The sequence below is a fragment of the Dermacentor silvarum genome, chromosome 1 (genome assembly GCF_013339745.2).
Source record: "Dermacentor silvarum isolate Dsil-2018 chromosome 1, BIME_Dsil_1.4, whole genome shotgun sequence".
NCBI classification, from domain to species: Eukaryota; Metazoa; Arthropoda; class Arachnida; order Ixodida; family Ixodidae; genus Dermacentor; species Dermacentor silvarum.
In genome coordinates this window covers 298,597,175-298,623,785 of record NC_051154.1, presented here as the reverse complement: position 1 = coordinate 298,623,785, position 26,611 = coordinate 298,597,175, and the positions used below count along the sequence as shown (strand labels likewise).

General features: G+C 48.4%; 1 protein-coding gene across 1 annotated transcript in view; it reads left to right on the top strand.

Annotated features, from left to right (window-relative positions):
* Nucleotides 1-2,487: 2,487 nt before the first annotated feature.
* Nucleotides 2,488-26,611, top strand: part of LOC119437246 (frequenin-1) — a 283,411-nt gene continuing 259,287 nt past the window's right edge. The window contains exon 1 of the mRNA XM_037704287.2: nucleotides 2,488-3,078. Coding sequence (XP_037560215.1) covers nucleotides 3,015-3,078 — 64 coding nt within the window. The 5' untranslated portion in view covers nucleotides 2,488-3,014. The remainder of the gene's footprint in view (nucleotides 3,079-26,611) is intronic.

Genomic DNA, 26,611 nt, shown 5'->3' with positions numbered 1-26,611 from the left:
CGTGCACGCTCGAGGCAGTCGCAAACAAATGAAAACTGCCTCCCTGATAGAAAATCTGCACGTGAATTTCTTTTCACTGTGGTACGAATTCTTTCTGGGAACTTCTGCAATCAACGAGAATCGTGTAATCTGTGTGCGCGGTTCAGTTTGTTCTGCAATACAGCAATAAATATTTCCTAGCTGCAGCCCATATGAACAATTGGTAGCAGAGATACGGCTACGCTATCATCAAGCGATGGATAGAGGCCACGAAATTGTATTTCAGTCTCCCTGGACCGTGCAACATTACTGGCAATGAAAGTGCCGACAAAGCTGCCCGTGAGGCACATGGTGAATGTGAAAGCACCTCGATACCATTGTTGAGAACGGATGCAGCGCGGCACCTCAGCGGTTTTGCCCTTATTATTACTCGAAGAAAATGAAATACACTGGAGTTCACCAAACGGCGCCTATATTCTATGGACCCACATATGAGATTAGAACTTTTACCTGGTTTTAACCGACGGGAAGAAACGTTACTGCGCCGCCTGCGAGTAGGAGTTTCTTTCACGAACGCCTGCTCATTCCTAATTGGAATGGCGGACACTATCAATTGCAACACATGTGGGGTTGAGGAAACGATCAAACATCTCCTGTGTGACTGTCCCACATAACGAGATGAGAGGAGTGCCCTTCGGACAGCTTTGGGGCACTTAGACGACAGGCCTTTTACAGAGGAGAAGATCTTGGGCCCGTGGGCTCTTTCGTCTGCTGTGTGCAAGACCACAAAGGCGCTGTGGCGTTTCTTAAAATGCGCCAGCCTGTATGACCGCCTGTGACTGACTCAGAGATGATTGCTTGTGTGTGTGACAGTGCAAAGTGCCGAACTTCTCTCTTCCTTCAGTCCCCTTACTCCTTTCCCCAGTGCAGGGTAGCCTACCCGCCTCAGTCTGGTTAACATCCCTGCCTTTCCCTTATGACTTCTCTCTCTCTCCTAGCTACTACTTTTGGATACGAACGCGTGTCCATGTCTATTCAAAATAAGAGTCTCGGGAAATCACGCTGCTCCGGTGGGCATGTTGGCGAACTATCTTACACCGCACGTGTCGGTGAAATTCTATTTTATCTGAAGTATATCCCCCGATGTATTCGCCATTGCTGTCACCCGCAAGCTGACTAGCCAAGGAGCACGTTGCAACTGTTCGAGGGCGGCTTAGCGTTGAAGGTGCAGTAGAAGCGATTCTTCTCTGAGAGCGCGCATGTAAACAGAACGCGAAATGATTTCGCGTTATGGAACAACGTACAGAGAACGGGCGTCACTGCTACACTTTTTGTTCGTTTTGCCAAAGCCACGGTACAAAAGCCGGGAAAAGTTCGGGTTCCTGACATAGGTCGGTAAAATTCAACTTCAAAACACCCGTCAGAAACTTTTTACAGCGAGGAACCCGGCGCAGGCTCGTAATTGCATGGCATGAACTTTATTTCAGTTGGTGTAAGGTGCTATCAGCGCACCTCCGCATATCATCGTTTTCACAGCGGCAGCAAGAGCAGCAAACGTTTTTCCTTCAACGTGAGTTTGCGTCGCCATGTAGCAGCAGCGCTACATTGTGAGCCATACAATTTTATACCAATTTTTGTTTGGTACAGCTCGGCTTTCTCGATAACGTGAGCACGCGCGCTTCTGCGAAAGAAGGCGCGTCGCCCATTTCGCTGCTTCGTTCATTGTACGTTTTACTTACGTTCACTCAGAACTGCGCGCACATCCTTCAACCATGACTCTCTACAGCCTCGTTTTGCTTCAGTTTCTTTTCTTTCCATGCCGTAGCATCGTACGCTCGCTCTTCGCATCCATTATTTGGACTCTGGTCTCCGAGAAGCCTTGTTACGTAGCGCCGTCTCGCGTTTCACTTTGTCCCTATACTTCCCGCGCCAAACTACGCTGGGGAACCTTGCCCAACTTCAAAAAAAAAAAAGGCGCCCTCCCCCCCTTCGCGCATCCCCCAAAACGCTCCCGATAAGCGCTCACGCAGGCGGGCGATGCTCGCCCTTTACGTCACTGCCCACGTCACAGGGAAGGCGCTGTCACGTGACTCGCATGAAATTACGCCGCACGCGCGCGCTGCGACTTCGCGCGCGCGTACCGAGCCCGCTGTGTTTTGGTTCGAAGGGGGAGCCAAAGGGAAGAGGCCAAGTCGAAGGAAAAGTAGGGAAGAGGGCGCTCCGAGCGGCAACCCTTCGCCTGCGGGCGGACGGGAAGAAGAACGGGAAAAGTGAAAGGGGGGGGGGGGGGGAGGGGGAACCCATGGCCGGAGAACCGGTGTTGGCGAGCCAAGCGGAGGGAGGCGAGGGCGAAAGAAAGCGCGCGCTTCTTTGCTCCTTGGGAGCTGTGAGCAGCGAACCCAGGAGCGGCGCTCTTGCGGGCGAGGGAGAGAGAGAGGGGGGGATCGCGCGGGAGCACCGACGAATCGCGCGCGGATCGGTCCAGTGAGTCTCGGTGCTGGCCGCGGCAGCGCACGCTCGGCTTTGGCGCTGCTGGCCTCAGCGAGCCGGCGGCTGGCTGCAGCGTCTCGCGGAAAACGGTCCCGTGTGCGCGCCTGCGCGCTCTTCTGTCATCTGTCTATATCGTTAATAGATCCGAGTTGAGCATCTTGACGACGACTGCGCGCGCCAGTGTGTTAGCTAGCTTTCTTAAGTGCTGCATCGACGCGCACTTTCGTTCTTTCGGCTCTGCTTTTTCTCCCCCGCGAGCGAAGAAAACTTGCTGCTTGTTCATCCCTGCGACTGTTAAGAACCGACGGTGAGAAAAGCGCCGCTCCGTCGTCGGCTGGAGCCGCGCGCTGCGACTTTAGGCTCCCGTTTCGAACTGTGGTGACTGTCGAGTAGCAGCAGCAAGAAGCGGCTGAACTTTTGACTGCTATTCGGGCGTCAGTCAAAAGCGTTTTTTTTTTTTCCTCTCTTGTCGTCGTTGCGCTACCATCGCGAGCTGCTTTTTTTTTTTCTGCGACAATTTTCGAAGCTCGCTCACCACTGCGAACATGGGAAAGAGAAACAGCAAGCTGAAGGCGGAACGCCTTTTCAAGCTGGTCAACGAGACATACTGTGAGTACACGCATTTTTTTCCCTAATTGTTCGGGGCAAAAATTTCGGATTGGTTGTCTACGTTTGCGATTCAGGGCGTTAAGTAACCTTCACAGACCTTTCCCCGAGCTCGAGCTAAAACTGATTTTAGGTACTCTACGGAGTTGCCGTGTGGCTGTTCACAATTTTTTTTTCTTTCGAGAAGGTTTCTAGCGCAGGTTGTTGCGTGTGCATTTGGGTGTACTTTGGAAATCTAGCCACAAAACAATAAGGATAAATCTGAACGCAGCAAATCAGCGTGTTGGTGGAACTATTATGACAAATTGTGAATTAGTTTTGGCAGGACTCATGCTAGGGGGCTATTTCTTATCGTGATTTTTCTTTATGGTCCTATGTTTAATTTTGTTTAGCCACGAATTGCACCAACGAGTAATGATGGCGGCACGTTCAAGTTGCGTCAGAAAACTTTCGACGTAATCTGAGAGCAACGGTGATCGGAGTGCCGTTTTTAAAGATATCAGTATTAACGCTTGTACACTGGCGCATATTTTAAAATTTTATTTTTTCACTAAAGTTTGCCATTCAGGCTACCGTCCATCCCTGAATCTTTTATTCTGTAGTGCGGTTTGATTGTGCGTCGTAACGTCGTAACAGCCCTAACGCCACTGTCTTATTTCCTGCCTTATTCGAAAAAAAAGTGTTTGCATACTCAAGCGTGTTCATCGCATAGCTTCGAGTGTCACGCGCTAAAACACCAAACACGGCGCAAGCAAGTTAATAAAATGACAGCGTCCGTCAAGAACGATATGATTGGACGCCTGAGATTACATGCGTAACCGCGAGTGAAAAAAAAAAAAAAAAGACGTGGAATCACGTTTTCAGAGGTGGTGGTGTTTTCCGAAGTTTTTTGGTTCACGGTCGGGATATATATATAGATGTGAAAAAACGACAACATCAAACAAATGTTCATAAATGAAGCCGCGAGGCCCTATGTTCAACTTTTTGTTCAACATAGGACCTCTTCGACGGCAACTACTGTTTCCTGCATGTTTTTGCTAACCGCTGCATACGCGTGATTTATTGTTTTAAATTCAAAGAAAGCGGATGCCAGCAATGGAATCGTTAATTCTGGTCACGTACAAAGAGACGGAGGGAAATGACCGTCTTCCTTCCGGTGCGGCACGATTCATTCGCGCTGGAATAATAATAAAAAAGACAGCACCGGACAACATTTCGATTGCTTGTGCGCAGCCTTTCGGCTCTGAAAGCGAATTGCAATTTTCTCGTCGATTATCCCGCGCTCTCAGTTTTTTTCTCCCAAACCTTCGCGCGTGTCTAAGGAAGGAAACGGCGCGTCGAAGGGCGCTGTCGCGACTACTAGACAGCGTCGCGCCCTATAACTGAGCAGGATGCTATGTCACTGTGAAGGACCGAAGAAAAACTTGCAGTCAGAAGATTCCTATCGCAAGTCAGTGAAAAGAGTTTTTACGGCGATATATCGCCATCGAGGGTGGATTTTTTTTTGTCACGTCGGTATGCATTAACTGCGTGAAATACGCTAACGAATGCGTAGATAAACGTTGCGCGACGGCCGGGCCGCAAACGGTATAGTGAGTCCTTGCCTCCGCTCCTTAGCAGACGTGATTGGTAAGTATGAACTTGCGTCTTTTACGCACTCCCGGCCTGCAGAACTGGCGCAGAAAGAAAAAAAGTGTCCATGACCTACGGTTGCACTTTGCCATTTCTAAATTGTGCTCGAACGTTAGCGTCGCAAGCGATGCCGGGAAAATTATGGCGCGCGTTCAAGAAACTCTGAAATACGCTTTTCTTTTTCTCTTTTTTTATATTATGCCCCCTTTTACATCGTCCATAGGTTGAGAGTAACGCATAGGTAGACATCGCTAAGTAAGCTTCTACGCTTATTAAATGTATACACACTTTATTTTCTCTTTCAGCAAAACTGACCCGTTGGATATGTTTCGTTCAGCCAGAATGTTATCCAGGCTCGAACGCATGTGTTGTGAATAACATAAGCAGTCACTTATTTCTAACATTACTCTGACTTATTATCTTACTGTTACTTTGTGGTGGGTACGTTACTGCGACGTATAGCTGTCGCGTTAAGTTCTAAAAACAGGGGTGGTTGTGGCTGGCGTCCGCAAGAAAGTTTCGGAAAATCAAAGTTACCCGAGCACGCATTTTCCATGTATGACGTGTATAATGCGTAAGGTGCAAAAGGCAGGGGCTGTCTTTATCATATATGATAAAGACAGCCCTTTCTTTTTGCACCTTACGTTTCCGAAACCTTCCGCATACCGAAGAAGCTTTTGAGTATGTGCACGTATATCTGCATTATCACTCTCGGCACCTATCGCGATTTTTCAAACACGCTAAGGCTATCACCATGTCTGACACGTAGACAGGCAGTAAGGCGTGCGTACGCAAGACAGGTCGCCTGCATGGCTGGAATGAATTACGTGTTATCAACGCTTCGCGAGCGCACTTGGGGTGCTGTATGAACACCTTGTCAACTAAATGGACGCATGTACCCTGAAGACACGTGGACATTTGTAGCTAGAATACGGCTGCGGGCAGCGAAGTAGCAGGTGTTCTAAATCATGCGCAGCATGGATCCAATACCGAGCAGAAGTAGCAGCTCTGGCTTTGACGTTTCCGCGATCGCCTCACCATTTTCCTACAAACGCGTTCACTTGAAGGGGCGACAAAAGGCATGGCCGCGTTATGCGTGCTACGTATTTGGCACATTCGGGTCAGAAAAAAAGATTACGGGACACTGGTATTTTAACGGCAAGTGCGAATTTCTGCAATTTTGGAAGTATGGCGCAGGAATCCAGTGCACCAACGTCAAGGTCGCGAAGGCGGCTACGCAATGAAACTTTGGATTCGGGGCTACGTGCACAGGGTTCACGGGAATTTCAATTTTTGTCCCGTGTATCGAAAGCTTTTCTGGCTGACTGTGTGTACGTGTGTTATCGCTGCAGTTTCTGCTCGAGGACGTTGAGCGTTCGTGTAAGCCTGCTGTAATCCTTCGCGTTGCCCAAGTGGGTAACGGTCGTGAGTGGCTTGGTGAAATAACGTTTCTAGCTGCGCCGACTGCCCGGACTATGTATGACCAACGCTGTTATCGCAGGCTTACATTTCGGCCATTGCGAGAGCGTTTCTGCGGCCGTGTTTTTTTTTTTTTGTTTTTTTTTTTGCGTAACGCTAGTTTCCTCTTGGCTCGCCTTTTTGTGCTTGTTTCATTTCCGGCTTTGTTCTTTCAGCAGTGAAGCTACCAGTTTGTTACATGTTGTGCTCAAACGAGAAAACTCTGTTCCGAGTAAAAAAAAAATATTCATTATGTGTTGATATGTCGTACAGTAATGTCAGGCGGCAACATTACTCTTTTGCGGGCTGTTAAATGTTCGCGGCAGCACATCAAAACGTCACTGCTTTATGATGGCACAAGTTTGAAGTAGAGGACTCTGACCTCGCTTGTCAGTTGGAATTTTAGTGCGGCCGTGCTTCAAGCGAGATTGTTATGACGGCGGTGTTTACACACTCGTGGATTCGTTTCTCAATATGTGCGTTTCTTTTTCCCGTCGTTGATGCCGCGAGCTCATATTTGATGAGGCGTAAGGAATGCAGAGCTCGCGATAAATAATAATTCAATATGTTTCGAACGATACGTCGCAGCAAAAAGCATCGATTTTAATACACTTGCGAATGGATATATAGTCTTATTACCCGCATCGCCGTCGTTCTGTTCTCTTTACGGCACATTTAGTTTAAGGGTACGAGGAGTCGGTGATCTCCCTTTTTCGCCTTTGCATTTTCATAACAGAACCCTCATAAAAAAAGTGGTTGTTCAAGACGTTTTCAATGCCAAATATATGACGTAGGTTGTTTCTAACTCTATTTACTGAGCATGGCTTCAGCGGAGTATGCACGTGAGCTCTAGAGCGTGCGCACTGCAGTACAATTGTGACTTCAGCATGTGATACAGTGGTGGTTAAAGCACACTATGTGAGCGAAACATTAAAAAGCAATGGGCTCCTACATCAAGGTATATAACGGCCTTTTTCTTTATTTCTTTCATTTTTTACCGGCTAGATTGCTACTGATTGATTGACTACGAGTGCTGGTTGACTCAACGATGGTATTTTACGCTATTAGCCGGTGCTTGATTCTATGATTTATAAAATGGCCTCAGTGACAAAAATAAATTGTCAGATTTTTAGTTGCCAGTACCTGTCCGGTGGAATCAAAGTTAACCATCTAAGTTCTTACTTTTGAATATATTTTTTTAAAATATTGTGCCATGATGAGAATTATAATGTCAACTCCGCTTCATTTCTTACCTTTTTTGTCTCTGTGTGAATGAGAGAGATGTCCAGGCTCTAAATGCGAGAGAAATGAGGGAATTCGGATTTCATAATGCGACCGTAAGTCAGGCCTTACGATAGGAGACACGTTTCCATAACATTGCATGAAATGCACGAACTTCGGCCTGCCGCGCGCGCTCGGTTGGATGCATGTCAGAGTTTTATAAGTGTGCACCGAAGTCACGTGGTGTCATTAACGGGAGTGTTACCGTGGTATAGATGAACTGACGTACAGACGTGCGCAGCCTTGTCTAGAACGCAGGAACGGCGGCTTCCGGGGCCCTCCGGAGCCAGCCAGCGACGTCTAACGCTAGCTGCTGAGTCCGAGAGTCCGACGTCTATACCGGTAGGTGCTGGGCACGCTTGTGCCCAGACGTCTCTGGCTGGTTCCGGAGAGCCCCGGAAGCCGCCGTTCCTGCGTTCTAGACAAGGCTGCGCACGTCTGTACGTGCATGTGCTATACAAGAAGACGTAAATGAGACCAGTAATGCTAATGGCAATACATTGTAGCGCTTTGTTGAACCAGATCGCGCAGATAAGCTTAACGATATTTCCCTCATCTGCTGGTCTCTCTCTCTCTCTCTCTCTCTCTCTCTATATATATATATATATATATATATATATATATATATATATGTCGCGAGCGTAATAATACGCCACAGATGTCCTGATCCATATATATATTTTTTTCCTTGAGGTAAAGTGTCGTGCAACGAAACAACGTTGAAATTATGATTGAACACAGGCGTTGCCATCATCGCTGGTGCTACCGTATCAGTCCCGCGTGCGGTATTCGCGCGTATGTTTGCGGTAGTGAGTATAAAGGCCGCGCTAAAACGTTCTATTCCGCGATTCTTTATCACCAAGTGCGTTATGTGAAGATACACTCTTAAAAAAGTTTGCACCCTTTGGGGCTTAACTTGTCTCACAACGATAATCATCATCTATCTTTCCCGCATTTCCTGTCTTTAACGGTGCGCGCCCGGTATACTTCCCGGTCACGAACGACATGCGCGTCAAAAGCGTGACTTAGTATTCGCGACAGGAAAGTAGTGAGCGCCGAGCTTTCAAGGCAGGAAACGCAAGCAAGGCAGATGGCGGTTGTTGTTGTGGGACAAGATAAGCCCCCACAGGGTGCAAACATTTTTAAAGAGTGTAGTGGTAAGGGATTTCGGGGAGGTGGTCTCGATAGAACTAGGAACCATAGTTCTTGCTTGACCGTCTTGTGGGAGAGCGGGCCAGATGTCTTCACAAAGATGTTTCACCCATTTCTGCTTCTTTTCTTCAGCACCCGGGCCCCACATTAGGTCGACAGAAGCGCCCTCTCTTTCTGTCGTAATCATGAACGCGCAGTGTTTCACGTTCTCCGCGTAACGAGCGCTGCGGTGGGGGAGCACTAATCTAAGTGCAGAAACATTCGCGCAGCGAAAAAGATTTCAGCCGCAAAATGACGTCCTCGAAATGCGTAAACTGTAGCGCGTAACGTTTTGTGGCCGTCATTCTGAGTCTCGCTTATTTTGCCTTTATTTAGGGTTTTAATTAGCTTTCCTTGCTTTTTTTTTTTGCTTTTTCGGTTCTTGAAAGAAAGCTAGCTCCTTTCTTCCCATGTCGCCGAGTCCAAAAGCGCCGAGCTTCCTTATTTTCCTAATGCAGGGAAGCAACAGACGGGCAGACTGAGCTGTGGGCCTCTATTCACGCCGTTTCTTGGTCCGTTCGTTTATCCGGGAGATAGGAGGGGGTCGAGGAGCGGCGCGACACAAAAACAGCGTCTCGCGGGACAGTCGTGAATGCCGTCTTCATCTGCCTCTCCGAACCTCGTCGTCACCGTTTTAATCCACAAGCGTGAGCGGGGAAGAAGGGCCCAAGGCAGCGGCGGCAGCAGCCTTTTCTTTGCCGCATTCGAAAGACCAGAGTGGAAAGAGCTTCGCGGATGCTTAACGCGACGTTAAAAAAAGAAGGTATTGTTAAAAAAAAAAGCGTGGCCGTGCTGGCGACAGTGTCGCGACGCTGTGAATGCAATTGGAGTCGCAGTCCAAATGAGCCATCTAGATACAGCGATCGCGGGAAGCTCGTGAGTGCGGCTCGACGCCGTTTTCTGTGTTTGCTCGCTAATGCGCACGCATTTGTGGTGGGGGCCTGGCCTGTCTGGGCTTTATGATAATTAATTTGCTCTTTCTTCGTACTCATTGTTAGTCCCCTCTGCGTTCGCGGTTCTCGTTCGTGCACTCATCGAGCTGGCTGCGGCTTGCCACGCACGAAGTTTCGGGTTCAACTACTCGCCATGGCTGCCGCAATTCCATTGGATTCAAACACAGAACGAGAATTCTGTGCATAAAAAATGGGAGAGGGGGGGGGGGACAAATTAGTTTGAAATTATTAGAGCCAGACGCCCAGACGTGGTACGTGCTTTCAAAGTGCAAAATGTACGCTGGAGCAATTGGTCGAGCGTTTTCTTTCTTTTTTTTTCGTTAGTTTCGTATTTTCCTTTTCTAATTTCCCGCATTATGTTTCATTCTCCGTGCTGGGAAAAAAAATCTAATCTTCATGTATTAATCATGCTAAAAATGAGAGCACACGAGCATTCTTCAATTCTTTCCTCATCGGAATGTCACCTCTTCAGAGGGAAAAAATTAAATTTGGTGGCTTTACGTGGCAAAACCATTATCTCAATATGGGGTGCGCCATGGTGGAGGACTTCAGATTAAATTTTGATCATCTAGGGCTCTTTAACCTGCACCTAAATACGCCCAAGTACACGAGCGCTTTTTGCATTTCGGCCTCACCGAAATGCGGCTGCCGCGGCCTGGATCGAATCCTCGAGCTCAGTAGCGCAACGCCATTATCGCAACGCGGCGGAGTTTCGGTGGGGTATCATATCTAGTATAATCCCACCGTTGTCAGCAGTAAGATGAGATATGCACTGGGTTCACCTATTGACGCAAAAGTATTGCGAGGTTTCTTTTCGTATTGCTTTCGTGGTTAATAAAGTAAGAGAAAGTGCGAGCACATATATCGTTTGCGACATATTTGTAAGCAGCCATGAGTACGAAGAATCTGTCAATACATAGATCGATTGACCCTAAACTGTCTCCATTACCGCCTTTTACGTCCTCTTATGGGCTCGCTCCTACTTTCGTAATCACCATTACCGCATTTCTTGTTACGATTGTAAATTTTTTTTTATCCTCTCCCACTTTTTCTCCTCTATGGCGCGAGAACTTCGTCCTCTGTCACAAAAGCGCCGATTTCCAAAGCAGAGATAGATAGTAACCAAGAAAAGGCAGGGAGGTTAACCAGGGAAAAAGAAAATGTAAAATCGGGCTTGCTACTCTGCACGGGGGAAAAATGGTGTAAATAAATGGGAAGAAAGAAAATGAGTATGTATCAAAACAGAAATCGGGGCACAAATTTATGAGGTGGCTCACGTCATTATCGCAGCCTATCTCTCAGCCCCGTAGACCGCAGGAAGTGAACTAGCCCTCTGACTGCCTGTAGTGCATACGTCCGTGATGACCAAGGTACTAATGTTTTTTTGTTTTGTTCTGACAGTGGCCAGCAGTCCAGTGTCTCTAACTCTGTACAGAGATCGTTCCGGTCCGTACTATTACGTGAGCAGGTGCACAGAACACGTGCAATTGTTTTGTCATAGTCGCAAGTGTCGAAGGTATGTTCATCTGTTTATTCAATAAGAAACGTGAAAGGAAAAGAAATCGTCATCCACCCGAAACGAAGCACGAAGGTACAAAAGAAACCCATGCGGGTTTCTCAGAAAGAAGGCTCCGCAGTTGAGGAAAAAATTCGTCCTGGTTCGGAATATAACGTGAACGAACCGGATATACCGAGCATAACATGGTTCAATGCGATACCAAGCCACTACCGGCACAAGGATTTTCTTTACACTTCGGTAGCCCAGGTGGTAGACAGATCTTCAAGCCAGGAGCTAGCGAACGTGCATGGGCGACTGTTTGTGAAACTCATTGAAATCCGCGACGCCAATGCACAAACTGAAGCAGAACTAGGTGGACTAGGATCTCGCCGGCTTTGATGATGAACACTTGTCACAGTCTGTACACAGTGGCAGTGTCGTAATTTAGAGGCTCATAGTGTGACGTTGCGCTTGATTATTGGTGCAGACACGTTTCTTCGCTTGAACGTGATCCGATTGAAGCATTGGTATCACTGTCGGCTGCTGCATGGGGCTAGACTACATTCCAGTCTCCTCTCTTTTACTTGCGCTTGTGTTTCTTTCACCTGCCTGAACTATCTTAGCCTTACATGACTAGAATTACGGATGGCGCGCTTCGGGAGTAGGGGCAAAATGTTGAATAAATACACACTACCTTGGTGGTCGCATTTGGTGGCCTGGCGATTGCGAGTTAGAGCTTTTTTTGGCTTTCACCTGAACGCACTAAACCGAAGGTTTAGCAACCAAGCGCTTGGGTTTATGCAGACCACAAAGATATGGAGCCACGTGTCACCTCTCATTACATCGTGACTCGTGACTTCATATCTGTTGTCAGTGGGCTTTGATTGAATTTTGTCTATCCTGTCGACCTATTGCTTGTTGTTGTGAACTGAAATATGTATGATGCTTCTCGCACGTATATTAGGCTCTGTGCGCTCTTTATACGTTAAGGTCCCCGTGTCGCAGAAAATCCGCTGTCGGCGTCCGGCGTCGGCGCCGTTGTCAGTATGAAAAATATCATCCCGAGCCACGCAGGCCCTCCGCGTGGCGCATAGGCGTTGCTGAACCAGTTGAATTTTTCAAAGAGAAATGCGTCAGAAAATTTGTAAAGTACGACTTATACAGAACCTACAGAGATGATAGCGTCGGATTGCAATTTGAATATACGAGAGAACATATTTATGTTACGCGCAAACTTAAACCCAAACCCACTTTTCTAGCTGCCGTTTGAGGTGCGTCTTAGTCGGCCAGGCGCGCCCCGGGCGGTGAAACGAAAAAAAAAAAAAAAGATCCAGAAAGCTCGCCTTTGTGCATAGCGTTCGCCGCCAGTGTTTGCAGGTAAACAATACAGTTACATAAGCTGCAGTTGCCGGGAAGCGTGATAAGCAGTCGGGTATTTTTGAATGCTCTCGCGTTCCACTCTTAAAGGCGAAGTTTCAGCGTCCTCCTAGTTTTTTTTTTGACGATGTTAATAATTTAGTAATCTTTATCTGTGACTTTTCTTGTAGCTTATGCAGCTTTAGGGCTTGGAAGCTTGGTAGTAGACTGGCAATCGGAATTTCTTCAACCTACTGTCACATGCAGTTCCTCCACAACAGCCTCGCTTGCGCACACAGTAACAGCTTAGAATAGCAGGTGGCATCAAAGAGTCTTAACAACGTTCTCGTTTAGCTCCATATTTGAGTAGAGTATTCTACTGGCGGTTATTGGAAATTAAAACATTTCAATGTAAGAGATTCAATAATATTTACACCTTCAGCTATGAATTATACTAATTAATTTGTATTTACCAACCTCATCTAAATTAGTCAGTTGCAGAACCATCAAATAGGGTGCTTTTCTCGTATACTGCGGAGGGTTCTTGCCTCGCTGCACGTCAACGCGATAGAAGTGTTCGTGTAAACGTGCCAGCTCCGGTGGTCATATGAACTCGACGTGCTGTCGTTAGGGTTCGTGTAAACAAACTGATTGTGCTAGTTTTTAATTTGTGCTCATTTGTGGGCTGGGTTCACGCTCTCGCCGTCCGTTATGATTGGAGGCTCGTGGTGTGTAGCTGCGAAAAAAAGGGATATAAATTACACATTCAGCGCACCACAGTGTCGCCATTCTCTCTTCCGTTAACTTAACGTTCCGCTTCTTCCTATTTTTTTTCTGCTCTCCTCTTGCTATCATACACCTACCTGTATACGCTGATAGATGCTTTCGCCTTTGCTAGCGAATGCATTCCCGCATCCTGTTGAGCTCCATCTGCAGCATTTATGATTATATGTAGCGCAGAGTCAGCCTCGGAGAGTCTTCGCATGGAAATGGGAATAGGACAAAATAATAAGCATAACGTGGGGGGGCTCAGCTGCCACCCCAAACGAACGCCACACTATATAGGCCCTTGACGTCGGAAGGCGGCTGCGTCTGGCTCCCCGAGAAACCGGCATCAGCAACTTCGTGCGGGTGCAGCCTGCACGAGGATAATGAGCGCCAGCTTTCCTGAAGTCGGGGGCCTTTTTTCTTCTTCACTTTGATCTCCTTGGCTTAGTGCGCAGTTTCGTGCCGACTTCCTGTTTGCTCCCTGCCAGCTCAACGTTGTGATTGCGTTGTCAGCTCTCCTATTCCAACCTATCACATATATGATAGGAGCTGTTTATCGTCGGTCCCTTAATCAGGTTCCCAATTAATCTCGGATCAAATGAAACACCCAGGCTTTGCGTTATTCGCTATTTATAAATATATATTGCAAAACACTCGTTCGAGTCTCTTGTTTATTTGTTCGGTGCGTACAGTTCCCGTGACGGCGTTGCAGTGGAGGAACCATCGCCAAAAGAAAACTATGCAGTGTCTGCCATCAGCCGGGCACGGCTGTCAAACCAACAAAAAATAAACGTATCTGTGTCGAGCGAAGTATTCCTGGGCGCCGCGTGCCACGGTATGATGACGCAGCAGCACTGGCATAGAAGAACGCAGGTGATGACAATGACAGCCTGCATATGAAGAGAGACATGGTGAGAGGCTGCTGTCAATTTTGCGGTCTCCGCCTCCGTTAACTCCGTTTCAGTACATTACAACGCATTTCGAAACACTCCAAAATGTGTGTTCGCTGCTTGTGTTCGAACACACTTGACACGCTGCCGATGCGAACTATTGGTCACTAGGCGAGGGCGTATGAAGAGTCCGCAAGTTGTCAAGATTACACACGCCTTTGAATGTGTCGGTCAATACGTTAACGTATTGTAGTAGCCCAATCAGAAATGCGCGAACACAAGAAGACGCAACTAGTCGCACATGGCGCTAACTTCCCACAGTTTATATTGGGGAAACCAGCCACATTTATACCATCCGCCAAAAGCGTCACAAGCACGTGCACGAGCATTTATGAGAACTAGCTAGAACACCTTACGATGTCATACCGAAAAAGCCCACATTGTAACTCTCGTTGTCTGCATGTGCATCAGCATGGGGTACGTGGGCCGAATTCACAAAGGCTTTCCAAGTGCTCTTTGCCATTGGCCGGCCGTCTTCATTAATAATATGTCCAACATCACGAGTGGCTGGCGCCTGGTGTTACGAACCGCTATAGCGTAAGAACTGCGTTCGCGAATACGGACCCGCATCTTTTCGCTATTCCCTGTTCTCCCCTATACATTAAGCAATTCGAGTCCTACGAAATGGGCCTGCAGTTCCCTCTTTTCGTGTTAACTCTGAAGAACGATCGGAAACCGAGTAATACGTTTTCTGAACGTTCACGCGACGTTTTTTTTTTTTTTTTTCTTCTTTGTGTCCCTTGCGGGCGACTGGGTTATGAAAGAGAGCGACGAAGGCGAGTCTACCTGGCTTATTGGCAGTGTATTAGAAATAAATAGCACAAGTATGTAGGAGTGGCTCATGGGGCCCGGTCTCTCAGCCGCGCGGCAATGGAGCAAGCTATACACAGAATGAAGCTCGGGCGCGGCCCTTGCCGCGGCAATAAATCTTCAGTTTTTTTCCTCGATCGCTTTCGCCCCGCTATCATTCTTGGGATACCGCGACAACCTATGACGCCACGTCCTGAAAGAGTGGTTGTGCGGCCGGAGGCCAAAAGAAAAAGATGAAGGCGGGCGTAAAAACATTGCGCCATGGTGCAGGCGGTCAAAAAAAAAGTATCTTCGACGACTAGACAACTTAGTCAAGCACACGACAACCGAATGTCGGGTTAAGGTTTGCAGCTATGGTAAGCCTTCCATGACTCGCTGTAGACGCTTTTAGAAGTAAAAATATTTTTTTTCTCGAGACGAAATGGCGCTTAGCCTCAAATACGATATATGCAGTTGCAAGGGCCACGCGAGAAAACCGCTGCAAACGCAGACAACATTAAAAGTTTAGCATCTGCAAAGGCGAGGAGCTTAGTCAGAACATCTGATTGTATAACTTATAGTGGAGGTAGGGGTGGGGGGGGGGGGGGGGGAGAGACCGGCAACAAGAAGCGGAGGGAAGAAAACAGACGACTCTGACAAAGGCACAATCTGCATATATACCAATCTATGCAGTGCTTTTAGGGGGCCACCATCTTTTGCCGGAGACTGCGCGGGGAAACTGGTAGAACGGAAGGCCGCGATAAGCGCTAAGCCATTTTTTGCCCTTGCTTGCCACAAGTACTTACTCGTCGTGTCTCCAAATCCGCAAGCACTGCGCGGGCTGCCCCAACAGATGGCGACGGCCAGGAATCGAGATAAAATGCACTTGCTCTAAACGCGGTTGCAAGCGTAAAGGATACTATTCCGTCAGAGGACACTATGGCTTTATGCATACGTTAGTGAGGCTGGCGTGCGTTTCTGGACCGACGACCGGTAAAGACCATGGGTTCAATGACTTCTGTTAAAAGTGAAACGGCCACCCCGTCCAATTAACACACACTGAGGAAAGTGACGTCAGACGTAGAGGTGCGGTAAGCGGCATAGTAGGTTCCCGATAGTCTTTTCACGTCTCTTCGGCTACGAACACCCCTAGCTCTATACAGTTTTGTGGAGAGCGTCGCATATCTCTCGGGAGATGAGCTGCTTCCCGTCGTGAAACAACTTTATTGTGCCGCTTGTGGTTGGGCGTCGCTATCACGAACTCCTATTCATTCATCATCGGAATAGCCAACAGCGCCGTACTCAACTCTTCCGAACGGGATGAGACCATAGAACACAATCTGTACCAATGTGCATCCTACAACTCTCAGCGACATGTTCTGTGTATGAGTATTAGCCACTTACACGACAGACCATTTTTAGATGCTAAGACCATGGGACCTTGGCCGTAGACATGGTATGTACAAGACCACCAAAGCGCTATTGCGCGTTTTGACGACAACCGGAGTAGACGAGCGCTTGTGAGTGAACATTCTGCGAGTGTACACACAGTGACTACCCCTCATTTTTTGTCTGTCGTTCGTTCTTTCCCCTTCCCGATGTGTAGGGTGTCCAACCAGGTGAGACCTTGGTTAACCTCCCTGCCTTTAATTTCTCTCTCTCCCTCTCTCTGTAAGCAGTTGTGCGGCTACTTCAACAAGTACTTCAACTGAGGCAGACGGGGACCTAGTAGAGCTGCCCCAGTGCCCTGAGTAACACTTTCGAAGGCTCATTAAGACACTTACGATCTTAACTTTGGAGTCATAGAATATGGGGAAATTGGTGTCATCTTGATCAGAAATCGATACATTAGAATCTGACACCAACGAATTTGATATGGATTTGGTTCAGACGCATTGTTTCGGCGGCGCTCTTAAAGGCATTCAATTTTTTTTTTTTTTGCCTGTAGTGTTTTCTCCGCAGTCCCGCCTCGCCTTGTCAGAAATATCACTCGCCGATTGTGCAGATGTCGTTGCACTGCTGAGCATGAAAGCCGCGGGTGCGAGCCCGCCTCATAGTGAGATCGGGCTTTTGACACGTAAAATTTAGACTTTGATTTATTGACTTTATTTTTTTAAATTGTGCAGACGTTTTTCGCGGCCGTGAAAGAATTCGCAAGAATGTGTCTCCGCTGCCTCAACCTACATGTTTCACTGATCTGAATGATGCAAATTTATGTAAGTGAGTTTCGCATTATCTACATTCGGCTGTATGAGTTTGTATCGAGTGCAAAGCTCCATCTGAGGTTTTATATAGCCTACGAAGTTCTAGCGCACCATGACGGGAAGTCATTCATCAAAACACTCAAGGGGGCTCAATTATTTATTACGCTTAGGGGAGATCTGCCTTCTTTAAGTCAGTGTTCGAGATGCTCTAGAAATTACCCTGACGCTACCGTGCTACTTCACGAAATGAGACGAATTGATCTTCAGAAGCAGTTACCTGCTACCGCTGTTATAGCACCAACTTGCTGGGACGTCGGTGATCACGGGATTGATCCTGTTTGAGAGCGACGCGCTGCTCTCTTGTGTAAGAGATGGCGCCTAAGTAATGGTACCGGTTCAAGCTGACGCGAATATTGAGTCATTTGGCACTATAAAAGCTAACACAATTTAGACTTTCGTTTAGGAAGCGCATTTACCACAACGCCGATGGTTCCACCGCAGATCGTTTCGCTCCACTCCGCAATTAGCGAGTAGCACCTTTGGCTAAGCTCGTAAACAGCACGCAGCCAACCGTCAGCATTTTTAAACAATATTTTCAGCGCGGTTAGCCGAGACGTTAAGATGGTTTACAGACGCACGCGCGAACTGCACTGTAGCTGCATTTGCGCACGTTGCAGTAACGACTGGCGTTCCTGCGTTGCGCCGCGGTGGAGGCGTCTGGACGCGCAAATAAACTGACTTATATTTGTTTAGTTCTTCCTTTCTACCGTAATGAACTTGCGTGTGGCTCCGACGCGCGCACCGCACGACCCTAATTGCACGAATTTCTGCCAGTCGAGCACACACGCGCACACAAACGCGTGCCTACTGTGTTGCTAACTGGGCAAACTCTCGTGGAGGATGCGCCAACTGTCGTGGCTTTCACCCGGGAGCCGTCGAGTATGCGGAGCATACCGATCCACAGGGTCCCCCTTTACCCTTCCTTGCGTCTCCAGCTCTACCCCCTTCACTCCCTCACCCAGGCGTTTTCTTATCAGCGTGAGTCCGCCCGCTCGATTTTTGGGGGGACCGCGCTCCCTCCCACCGCACGCGAACCGTCTCCTTGCTAAATTTTCCTCGTATTTATCGGACGTTTCCCGTTTTATTACGTCTTTCCGAGCGCCTTTGTTTTCTTTCATATTGCTTTGTGTTTTTTTTTCTTCACTCCGCGCGCAGAACGTACGCCATCCTCTCGTCCCAACTCTCTGGAGCGCGTTCTGTCGGCGCGATTGCGACGCAACCAACCGCGAGCAGCGGGCTCTGTGTTTGACCAACGCCACGCGTCGGCGGGTAATCAGGCGGGCACGCGTTCGCCTTCCCGTCTCTCTGCTTCACAGCACGGCGCGGCTGCTGCGCGGAGCAGCGTGTGTAACGGCGCGCGCGCGAGCTAGAAAAACTCTGCAATCGCGTACACAACCCCGGGCCGCCGCTTCGCTGTCGCGGCGGGCAGGCGGTTTGTTTGGGAGGGAGACGCAGGGAAAAAAGAGGAGCTTTCGCGATTTGCGGCTGCCCGTCGTCGTCACCGAGTGCGACGCGAGCTGCTTCCAGAGGCGCGAAAATCGTTACGGTCGCGGCCAGATTCGACGCACTGCGTGGCCTCGTTACAAGTTCCGCGCAGCGGCCGCGATTGCTAGGCGCAGTTGTTGCACTCGTTTCTAGTGCGATTTAGTCGGACGTGTGCGGTGTGGCGGCGCTGACCTTGAGGCGAAGTTGTTACTGGAAGCATTGAATGCTTGCGGTGTAATAAGTGGGGCGCTGTTTTGTTCCACTTGTCGTATAGTTGGCAACGGTCATAGCGATAGTAATGCGACATAATGGTACCATATGGGTACATATCAGCTGACTAGAGGGCAAAGAAGGGTTGTGTCAGCGGTATTGGTTGCGTAACTGGATGTGCTGTTGAGAGACAAGAATCGGAGAAACCGGCGGTGTAGATTTGTCGCTGAAGCTGAGTTTGTTATATCAAGTCTGCGGTATCTGCCAAGCATCCTCTAAATTTGGTGACCGAGATGGCAACGTTCCACAAATGTGAAATTATCCGAGGGCACAAAGTTGCGAGTCGTTAGCACGGTTGTCTGTGAGGTTCGTAGCCTTGTTCCATGCCTACGTCTTTTATAGGTTGCACAATACCTGGAAACTCGGCGCCGTTAATTCGCGCTTGTAGCTTTGGCAGGCAACAAGCGAACAGTGATGCCCACCGCGAGCTATGAAGAGGGCACCCATAGGTGCTCCAAAGCTTAAATTTGCTGTTTCTCTAATTTTTGTTTATGCTTCGAGTTGGGCTACGGTAAACTCTCCTCATGACGAGTTTCTACCACACAATATGCTAGTATCTAAATATCTCGCAGGCAAGGATTTCTTGACCGCTTCCACGACATTGGATTGACAACAGTTTCATGAGTCGCACACACCACACTGGCTAACATGACATGCTCCGGTTCCTGCTGATTTGAGGTCTAGCTTGGAGTTGACAAGGTTGCAGCATTTGGCTTCAATTCTGGCAGCAGGAGGTAGGGACGACGATCGACGCGTCGCTATAGTCAATTTGAATAATGGCTGCCAACGGGGGCACACAGTGAACCACAGGCACTGGTGTTTACAAGAGACTGCGCATAACACACTTTTCTCGCATTTTACACGACTACCTGCCAACATTCAAGGGAACGTGACAAGATTTGTATTTGGATCACTAAGGCTTTCAGCCCATGGCTCCCCTTCGTCCTACCTCTCTCCGGTGTCCTGGGTCAGGTTCTTCGACGATTGTTAAAAAGGACGGTATACGTACCAACACTATCGTTAATATAACGCCAGGGTAAGGCTTGAATGTGCAACAACATGATTGTTATCTCGTCATCTCTACGAGGTGTGAAGTGCCTTCGAACTTTGGGACTCTGATGACGCGGCCACTTTCGATCGTGGCGTTTTGTCGTGATGCACGCTACTGGAGGGTGCCAGTGTCGCCGGCTAAGCGCGCAAGCGCTCTTTGCGAGCTTGAGCTCCGGCGCGACCTTGGGGTGCATTTCGAGACCGCGAAACGGCTGAACGCCTGCGAGGAGTTTAGCCCGGCTCTGCGGCTTCGCGCAGAGCATCTGGAAAGGAAACGCGAAGGACATGGGGAATGAAAGAAAGGGGGGGGGGGGGGGGGTGCTTTCGCGTAATGGATTTCTCGTGCGGCCGGATAAATGACTCGCGAACAAGATTGTTGCTCCGAACTGGGCGCCACCGCGTTGCGCTTCGGCGGCAAGTTTTTTGCGGCAAGTGTCCTTGGTGTCCTTGTGACTCTTGGGGTGTTGACGTCACTCGCTAGGACTGAGAATGAGGGCCCGAGAGACCACGCTATTATAGAGCTGCTGGTGGCCTTCTTTGTGTGGTCCAGTGAAAATTTGTACACAAGGAGCAACTGTCGAGTGTTTTATGGTGTTGCTACTTTTGATTTTTGTGTTGATAAAGATCTGGATAGCCGAGCATGGTGGTATCGCGAACTGAAGGACACGAAGTAACGCTCGCTAGAAAGCAAAATGAAAAAAAAAAATAAACGAGAAGAAAGAAAACTTCGGCAGCATGTTACACTCCTGTAACACGTGAAGGCAAAAAGCCTGCTGCACATTTGGTAATGCGCCGTCTCGCATCGTCGCGTTGCTCCTTTCGCAGTTCGGCTTCTTCGGCTCGTCTTCGACGCTTGGCTGCGGCTTCGCGCGTTCGTATAGCGGGGTCAGACTCGCGCCAATGACGTTTCTCTTCGACATTAATAGTGAATTCCACTGGCGGATCTGGAGCGGTGTGCCGAATCCACGACGGAGCAAGAAAATCCGCCGCGGAGCGACCCGATCCCGATCGACCAGTGAAAAATAAACACGCTCCGGCAGGGATTGCAGCGGAAGTTGTCGCACGCATCCGGTTACCCATGTTGCCAATCTCGCATTAGACCACGTTGGGGGTTCTAGGCACAGCGGCAACTGCACTTCGCGTCTTCTTCGACGTAGCCGACGATTTTGGGGCGTTTGTGCGGAGGCTCTGCAAACATTTCATGAAATAAAATTTCGTACAGTACGTACGACTCATCCTCATCGCTGCTGCTGCTGCTTTCTGAAGAGGAACTGTGCGAACTGTCGCTGTCGCTCAAAGCAACGAGCAATCCGGCAGGGTCGAACGACGCCATTTCATAACTGTAAACAACGCCACAGGGTTACCAGACAGCGCTTGAAAAAGCGCTGCAAGCAACCGACGTACCCGATTGTTCCGGAAGTGACGGCGCCTAGTCGCTGGAGTTCCGGCGAAATCCGGCTCTATAAGACGGATCAACGCGGAGCGCTCCGTCGCGGAGCAAGTTGCCCCAAATCGCCCAGTGGAACATGCGATCTTGCTCTGGATCCGCCAGTGGAATTCAAATTCTCGGCCGCGGAGCAAAAAAACTTGTTCCAGATCCGCCAGTGGAATTTACTATAAGTTGCGTCCTCTTAGAAGATTGAGACGTAGGCTGTTCTGTGTGTTGTGCGGGTAATTTCATTGATAGTATGAACTGTTCGCTGCGCTGAGCGCTTGTAGCATCAGCCTTACGGGGCTATGAGCCATTGCGTATGTTGCTAGCTACGGGGTATGAGCCATTGAGAAGGTAATCTTCATTCTTTCTTTTTTTTTTGTACCATTCGACTAGACACCGTGTTTCTGTACGTTGTACGCGTGATTACAATGAATGTACGCACTGGTTGCGAAAGGGATGAGCCATTGCATTTTTGCTTGTTTAGGGGGCTAGAGCCATTGCTGATGATGACAATTTTTGTACCACTGGACCGGACGACGCGTTTTTCTCAGGGCCATCGGGGGTATGAGCCACTTAAGGCTTTCGCCTTAAGAACTGCTTTTGGAATGATGACAGCTTCGAGTCCGCCGCAGTCCGCGTCGCTTTTGCCGCAGTGACATGTAGCGGGGAAGCTTGCGTTTACGCAATTCTCCTCTACCTTGGCCGGTATTTTGTAGCGATGCGTTATGCTTTATTCTATACTAGTCTTATCATCCACGCTCACGGCCGGCTGATCCCGTTGATAACGTGAGCGGACCGTCGCTCTGACAATTGACCAAGCGCGAAAAGCGGGAAAAGGCATTAGTATCGGAAAGGCATTGCTACAAAATACCGGCCCTAGTCTACTTCTTGCATGTTGCCTTAAGTTTAGCCTCTTATCTACCTCTTGTAAGATGTTAATATTATGTCTTTCATAGGACTTGACGTTTCAAAGCAACACTGAGGCTACCAGAGACACCGTGGTGAAGGGATCCGGGTTAATTTTGGCCACCTGGAGTTGTTTAACGTGCAACTTGAATCTGAGTAGACGAGCGCGTTTTTACATTTCGCCCTCATCTAAATGCGGCCGCCGGGGCCGGGGACTTGGACCTGCGACCTCGTGCTTAGCAGAACGCCACAGCCACTGCGCCACCACAGCGGGTACAGGTTAATGTGGGCTCGAATCAGTAGTCCAGAGGTAGTCAACCAAATATTTGTGCCGCTTCTGGCAGCCAGCTTCACAGTAGGAATTGGTTGGCTGGTTGGTTGGCTATTACCACTTCTAAAGGCAGCGCGTTTATTCAGACATGAAGGAAAACTAAATCACACAAGCACCGAGCGCTGTGTGATTTATTGTTCGTCCATCTCTCAAGAACAGCGCTGCGCTTAGAATGATAATGGACAGCTTCACGCTCTCGAGAACCGCATTGCACATGCAACCCGCATGGTACGTGGTACACCCCACGTGGCACCACCCGCTGTTTTCTTTGTTATTCTTTTATTTTCTCGTCCCCGCGCCTGTCTGTATGATCGTTATATTCCGCTTTCATCCTGTGGCGTCTGTCAGACTTTCGAACATAATCGCCGCATTCTCGTGCTCTGATCAGCGGTGTGGGCAAAGCGTGCGCAGAACCAGAATACTGGCCTCGGTTCCCAGGGCACGAACTCTGGTGTTCAAGTTTATCAGTATAATTAATGGGCTAGTACAAGTAGCGCAGGGAATGGAGAGAGTGTTAGGCTTTGAGCGCGTTCCAGCCAGCCTCCTCCTCCTCAGAAGTGGGGGTGTACGTCGACACCCTCATCGCTCTTAAGCGGGCCAATCGCATGCTCCTGCTGCAGCTTACATTTTTTTTTCTGGTGAGGTTACTGCGGACGTTGATGCCGTCTGGCATACACTCGGTGCGAACATCGACCCTTCACCGAGACTTCAGAGGCGTCTCGGAGAGGGGCAACGAGGTCAGTCTGCGCTGCAGCGTGCAAGTAAAGCGGGAGAATTGCCCTGCGCGTTAGAGGCGTAATAACGCTTTAAATATGGCACCTTGCTGCTGTATTGAAGCAGCCGACCACTGCTCCACACCCCATATGTGCTAGTATAAAACGCTGCAGTGAACGACCGTGCAATAACCCCCACCTTTCATTTCTCCTTGTTTCTGTAACAGTAATGCGCGCAGAAGGAAACTCATTCTACCGGGTCTTACTTTCTTTTTTTAATCCACACAGAATTTCTTTGGAATTTCCTGGGGAATATGGCATGATTCTATTCATTGAGCGGTATTACTCAAAGAGCCGGACATTAATTGCACGAGAAATGGAAGTGTATATTCAACTAATGAACAAGAATTACTAATTTTCTTTTAAATACTTTGCCGCACACATTTTGATTTACAAGTTACGCAAGGCATGTCCATTTGGAGCGAATTTTCAAGATGACACGAGTTAAGAGACATTTCTCAAAGTGGGCGACGAAATAAATTGGCGTTCCAGTTAATGTTGTGCTTCAGTGCATAAAACGGCAGTTTGTTAAAAAAGTAACTGGTACAATCCTATGCATTTGTACCGCAGGTTTCACGGAACATATCTCGAAACCTGTGCCATCCTTAGAATTTGTTCCAAGTGGCTATGCCTTGCCTACTAACCGGCTACAATTCGCAAATTGCAATATTTGCTGTAACGTAAGTAATTATTATGTTAATTAGCGAATTAATAGTCAATTAGCCAATTATCCATTTCGATTACTTCTGCAAGTAATGTCCGCCTCTTTGAGAAAACCAGCTCTATGAACAGTTATGCTATCTGTCATACATGATTTAAAAAAAATTCTTAACAGCCTAAAAATAAAAGCACCCCGTATATTACAAAAAACGGGATAGCGCCCCGGCAGGGGAGTGTTAGCAACTGTTCTCATAAAAATTGAAAGGACATAGAGCAGAAGATAAAGGGAGGAAAAATTTAAGCATGAGAAAATTGGCTCGAAAAATAACGACGATGTTGATGCTACTGGGGCAGGTACATTGTACCCTCTTGTCTTTCTGCTATTTATAGAAAGGAGACGGTAATAGACTGCACACTGGTCCTTCTTCCGTCTATTCGGAAGCAAGCACACTGACACCACGGTCTATGTTGGTGTAACGCATTGCAGAAGTGCGGCTGTCATCGACGCTGGCGTTCCTTTATTCTCTTTTCGTAAATTAAATTAGGTTACGGCTTAGCCCAGCTAACCTCAGCATCACAACCGAGTTTTAACCCCTCCGTGTACCTACTATCTGCGGTATATCATAAGCACACGGGGTCCCCTGCGTTGGTGGTGCCATCTTTTGATGCTGAGTTCTAACGGCTATGTTATTTTTAGCTGCTGGTGTCGAAGACACCGGCCGCTGCAATCAACGTATAGTGTGTATGTGTTTTAGGGCGCAGCTCCTAGGCGCCCTTTCCTGCGGCGAGCGTTAGCGTCGGCGTAAACGAGCGACCGAGGAGCATAGAGAAAGATGCAAGAGCGAACGCGGAGCGCAGGGGTGGGATGAAAGACGCGAGGAGGAAAGCGGAAGCGGAGGGTATGGCGAGAGCGTCAGAAGGAAAGCGGAGGAAGAGGGTATGGCGAAAGCGTGAGAAGGAAAGCGTAGTGCGGCGACTATGGCTACAAGATGGCGCCAGAGTAGCGCGTGTCGTCTAGGAGGTCTGTCTCCGGCTGCTGCTGCTGTGAATCGCGCCCACGCGTCACCCACGTGGTGCGTCTCGCGATCTCCAGATCAGCAAGGCAGTCACGCCACACTTCGCTCCGTTTGCAACGTGCCGCACGAGACGTATTCTCCGCGCCAGCTAATATATCGCGAAATCAAAACACGTATAGAGCTGCGCTCAAATTTCGCATTAGGGAATATCGTAATCGTCGATGAATTATTTTTTATTTCTTTTATGCGGCGTGAACACTCGTGAAACACAATGTGTTAAACGCGTTGTGGTTGAACAAAGCAGTCCCAATACGTCGCCATGTCTAAGTATGGGCTTGTATATGCGGTATTCCGCTATTTCGGAAGCGGTAATATGAAGACAAGCTTTAGTAACATGTTTCCTGAAAACTATGGGATTTCGCAACCCAGTCCTCCCGCAGGCGCATTGGGCTCAACCATTTGAAAAAAGATGGTACACATGCGACACATATATTGCCCCGTTCACGCGGGTACTTTCTAGTGTGCAGGGGACCTTGCAAATCCTACTCCATGCAAATTAAGCATTGCTGAACGATGATACCCTTGACATCGACTGTACTCTCATACTTTGCGTTAAAATCGTGGTATGCAGATCACGATCAGAACACGTATGCAGATCTACTTCAGTGACGATCTAGACTGCTCAAATGATAGGGATGTTACCAGCACATTTGTAATACGCTAGTATTAATACTATATTCCAGTAAGAAGTTAAGTGTATAGGGAAGCCAACCGGGCACGTCCTTGGTTAACCTCTCTAGGTTTCCCTCTTCGTTTCTCACTCTCTATGTACTACAGTAATACTTGTGTGTGTCCTACGACTGTTTTGGTCATCCCTTCCTTAAGAATGATTAAGTAATGAGCCGCACTGAACGCATATATGTGCTTAACCGCAAATTCTACTTACATGTGCATAATTGTATGGATTACCCACCCCCCTCCCCGTCAATAAAGAAAATGGAATGTTTTCTTCCAGTTTTCTAGCATGCAGATGCAATGTATTAAAAAGGAGCTGATTTATTTACTCAATATTTCTATCTGAGGCACTGGATGCCGAAACTTTTCAGCGGTACTTGATCATTCAAGGTCTGAGCACAGAGGGTTATGTGACTGCGGTGCATCAAGAGTGTTGCACTAGATCGCAAAATAACAAACGTGCGAACAAGAGCGCGGTTCTGGTGCACGATTCGTAAGCACAGTTTGGACACCAACAATGAATGGCTCATACCCGCTTAAGGAATGGCTCATACCCCGTAAACGCGGCCTCCCCATCACGACGACAGAAGAGTAGTGAAATTCTACGCTGGCATGATGAGCGGCAACGGAGCCAGCTGCAAAAGAAGACGACGAACGCGGGAGCAATGGCACGAGCGCGTGCGCGCGGTTGCGCCGAGGGGCGCCAAGAAGCCAGCTGTGGAAGACGACGACGCT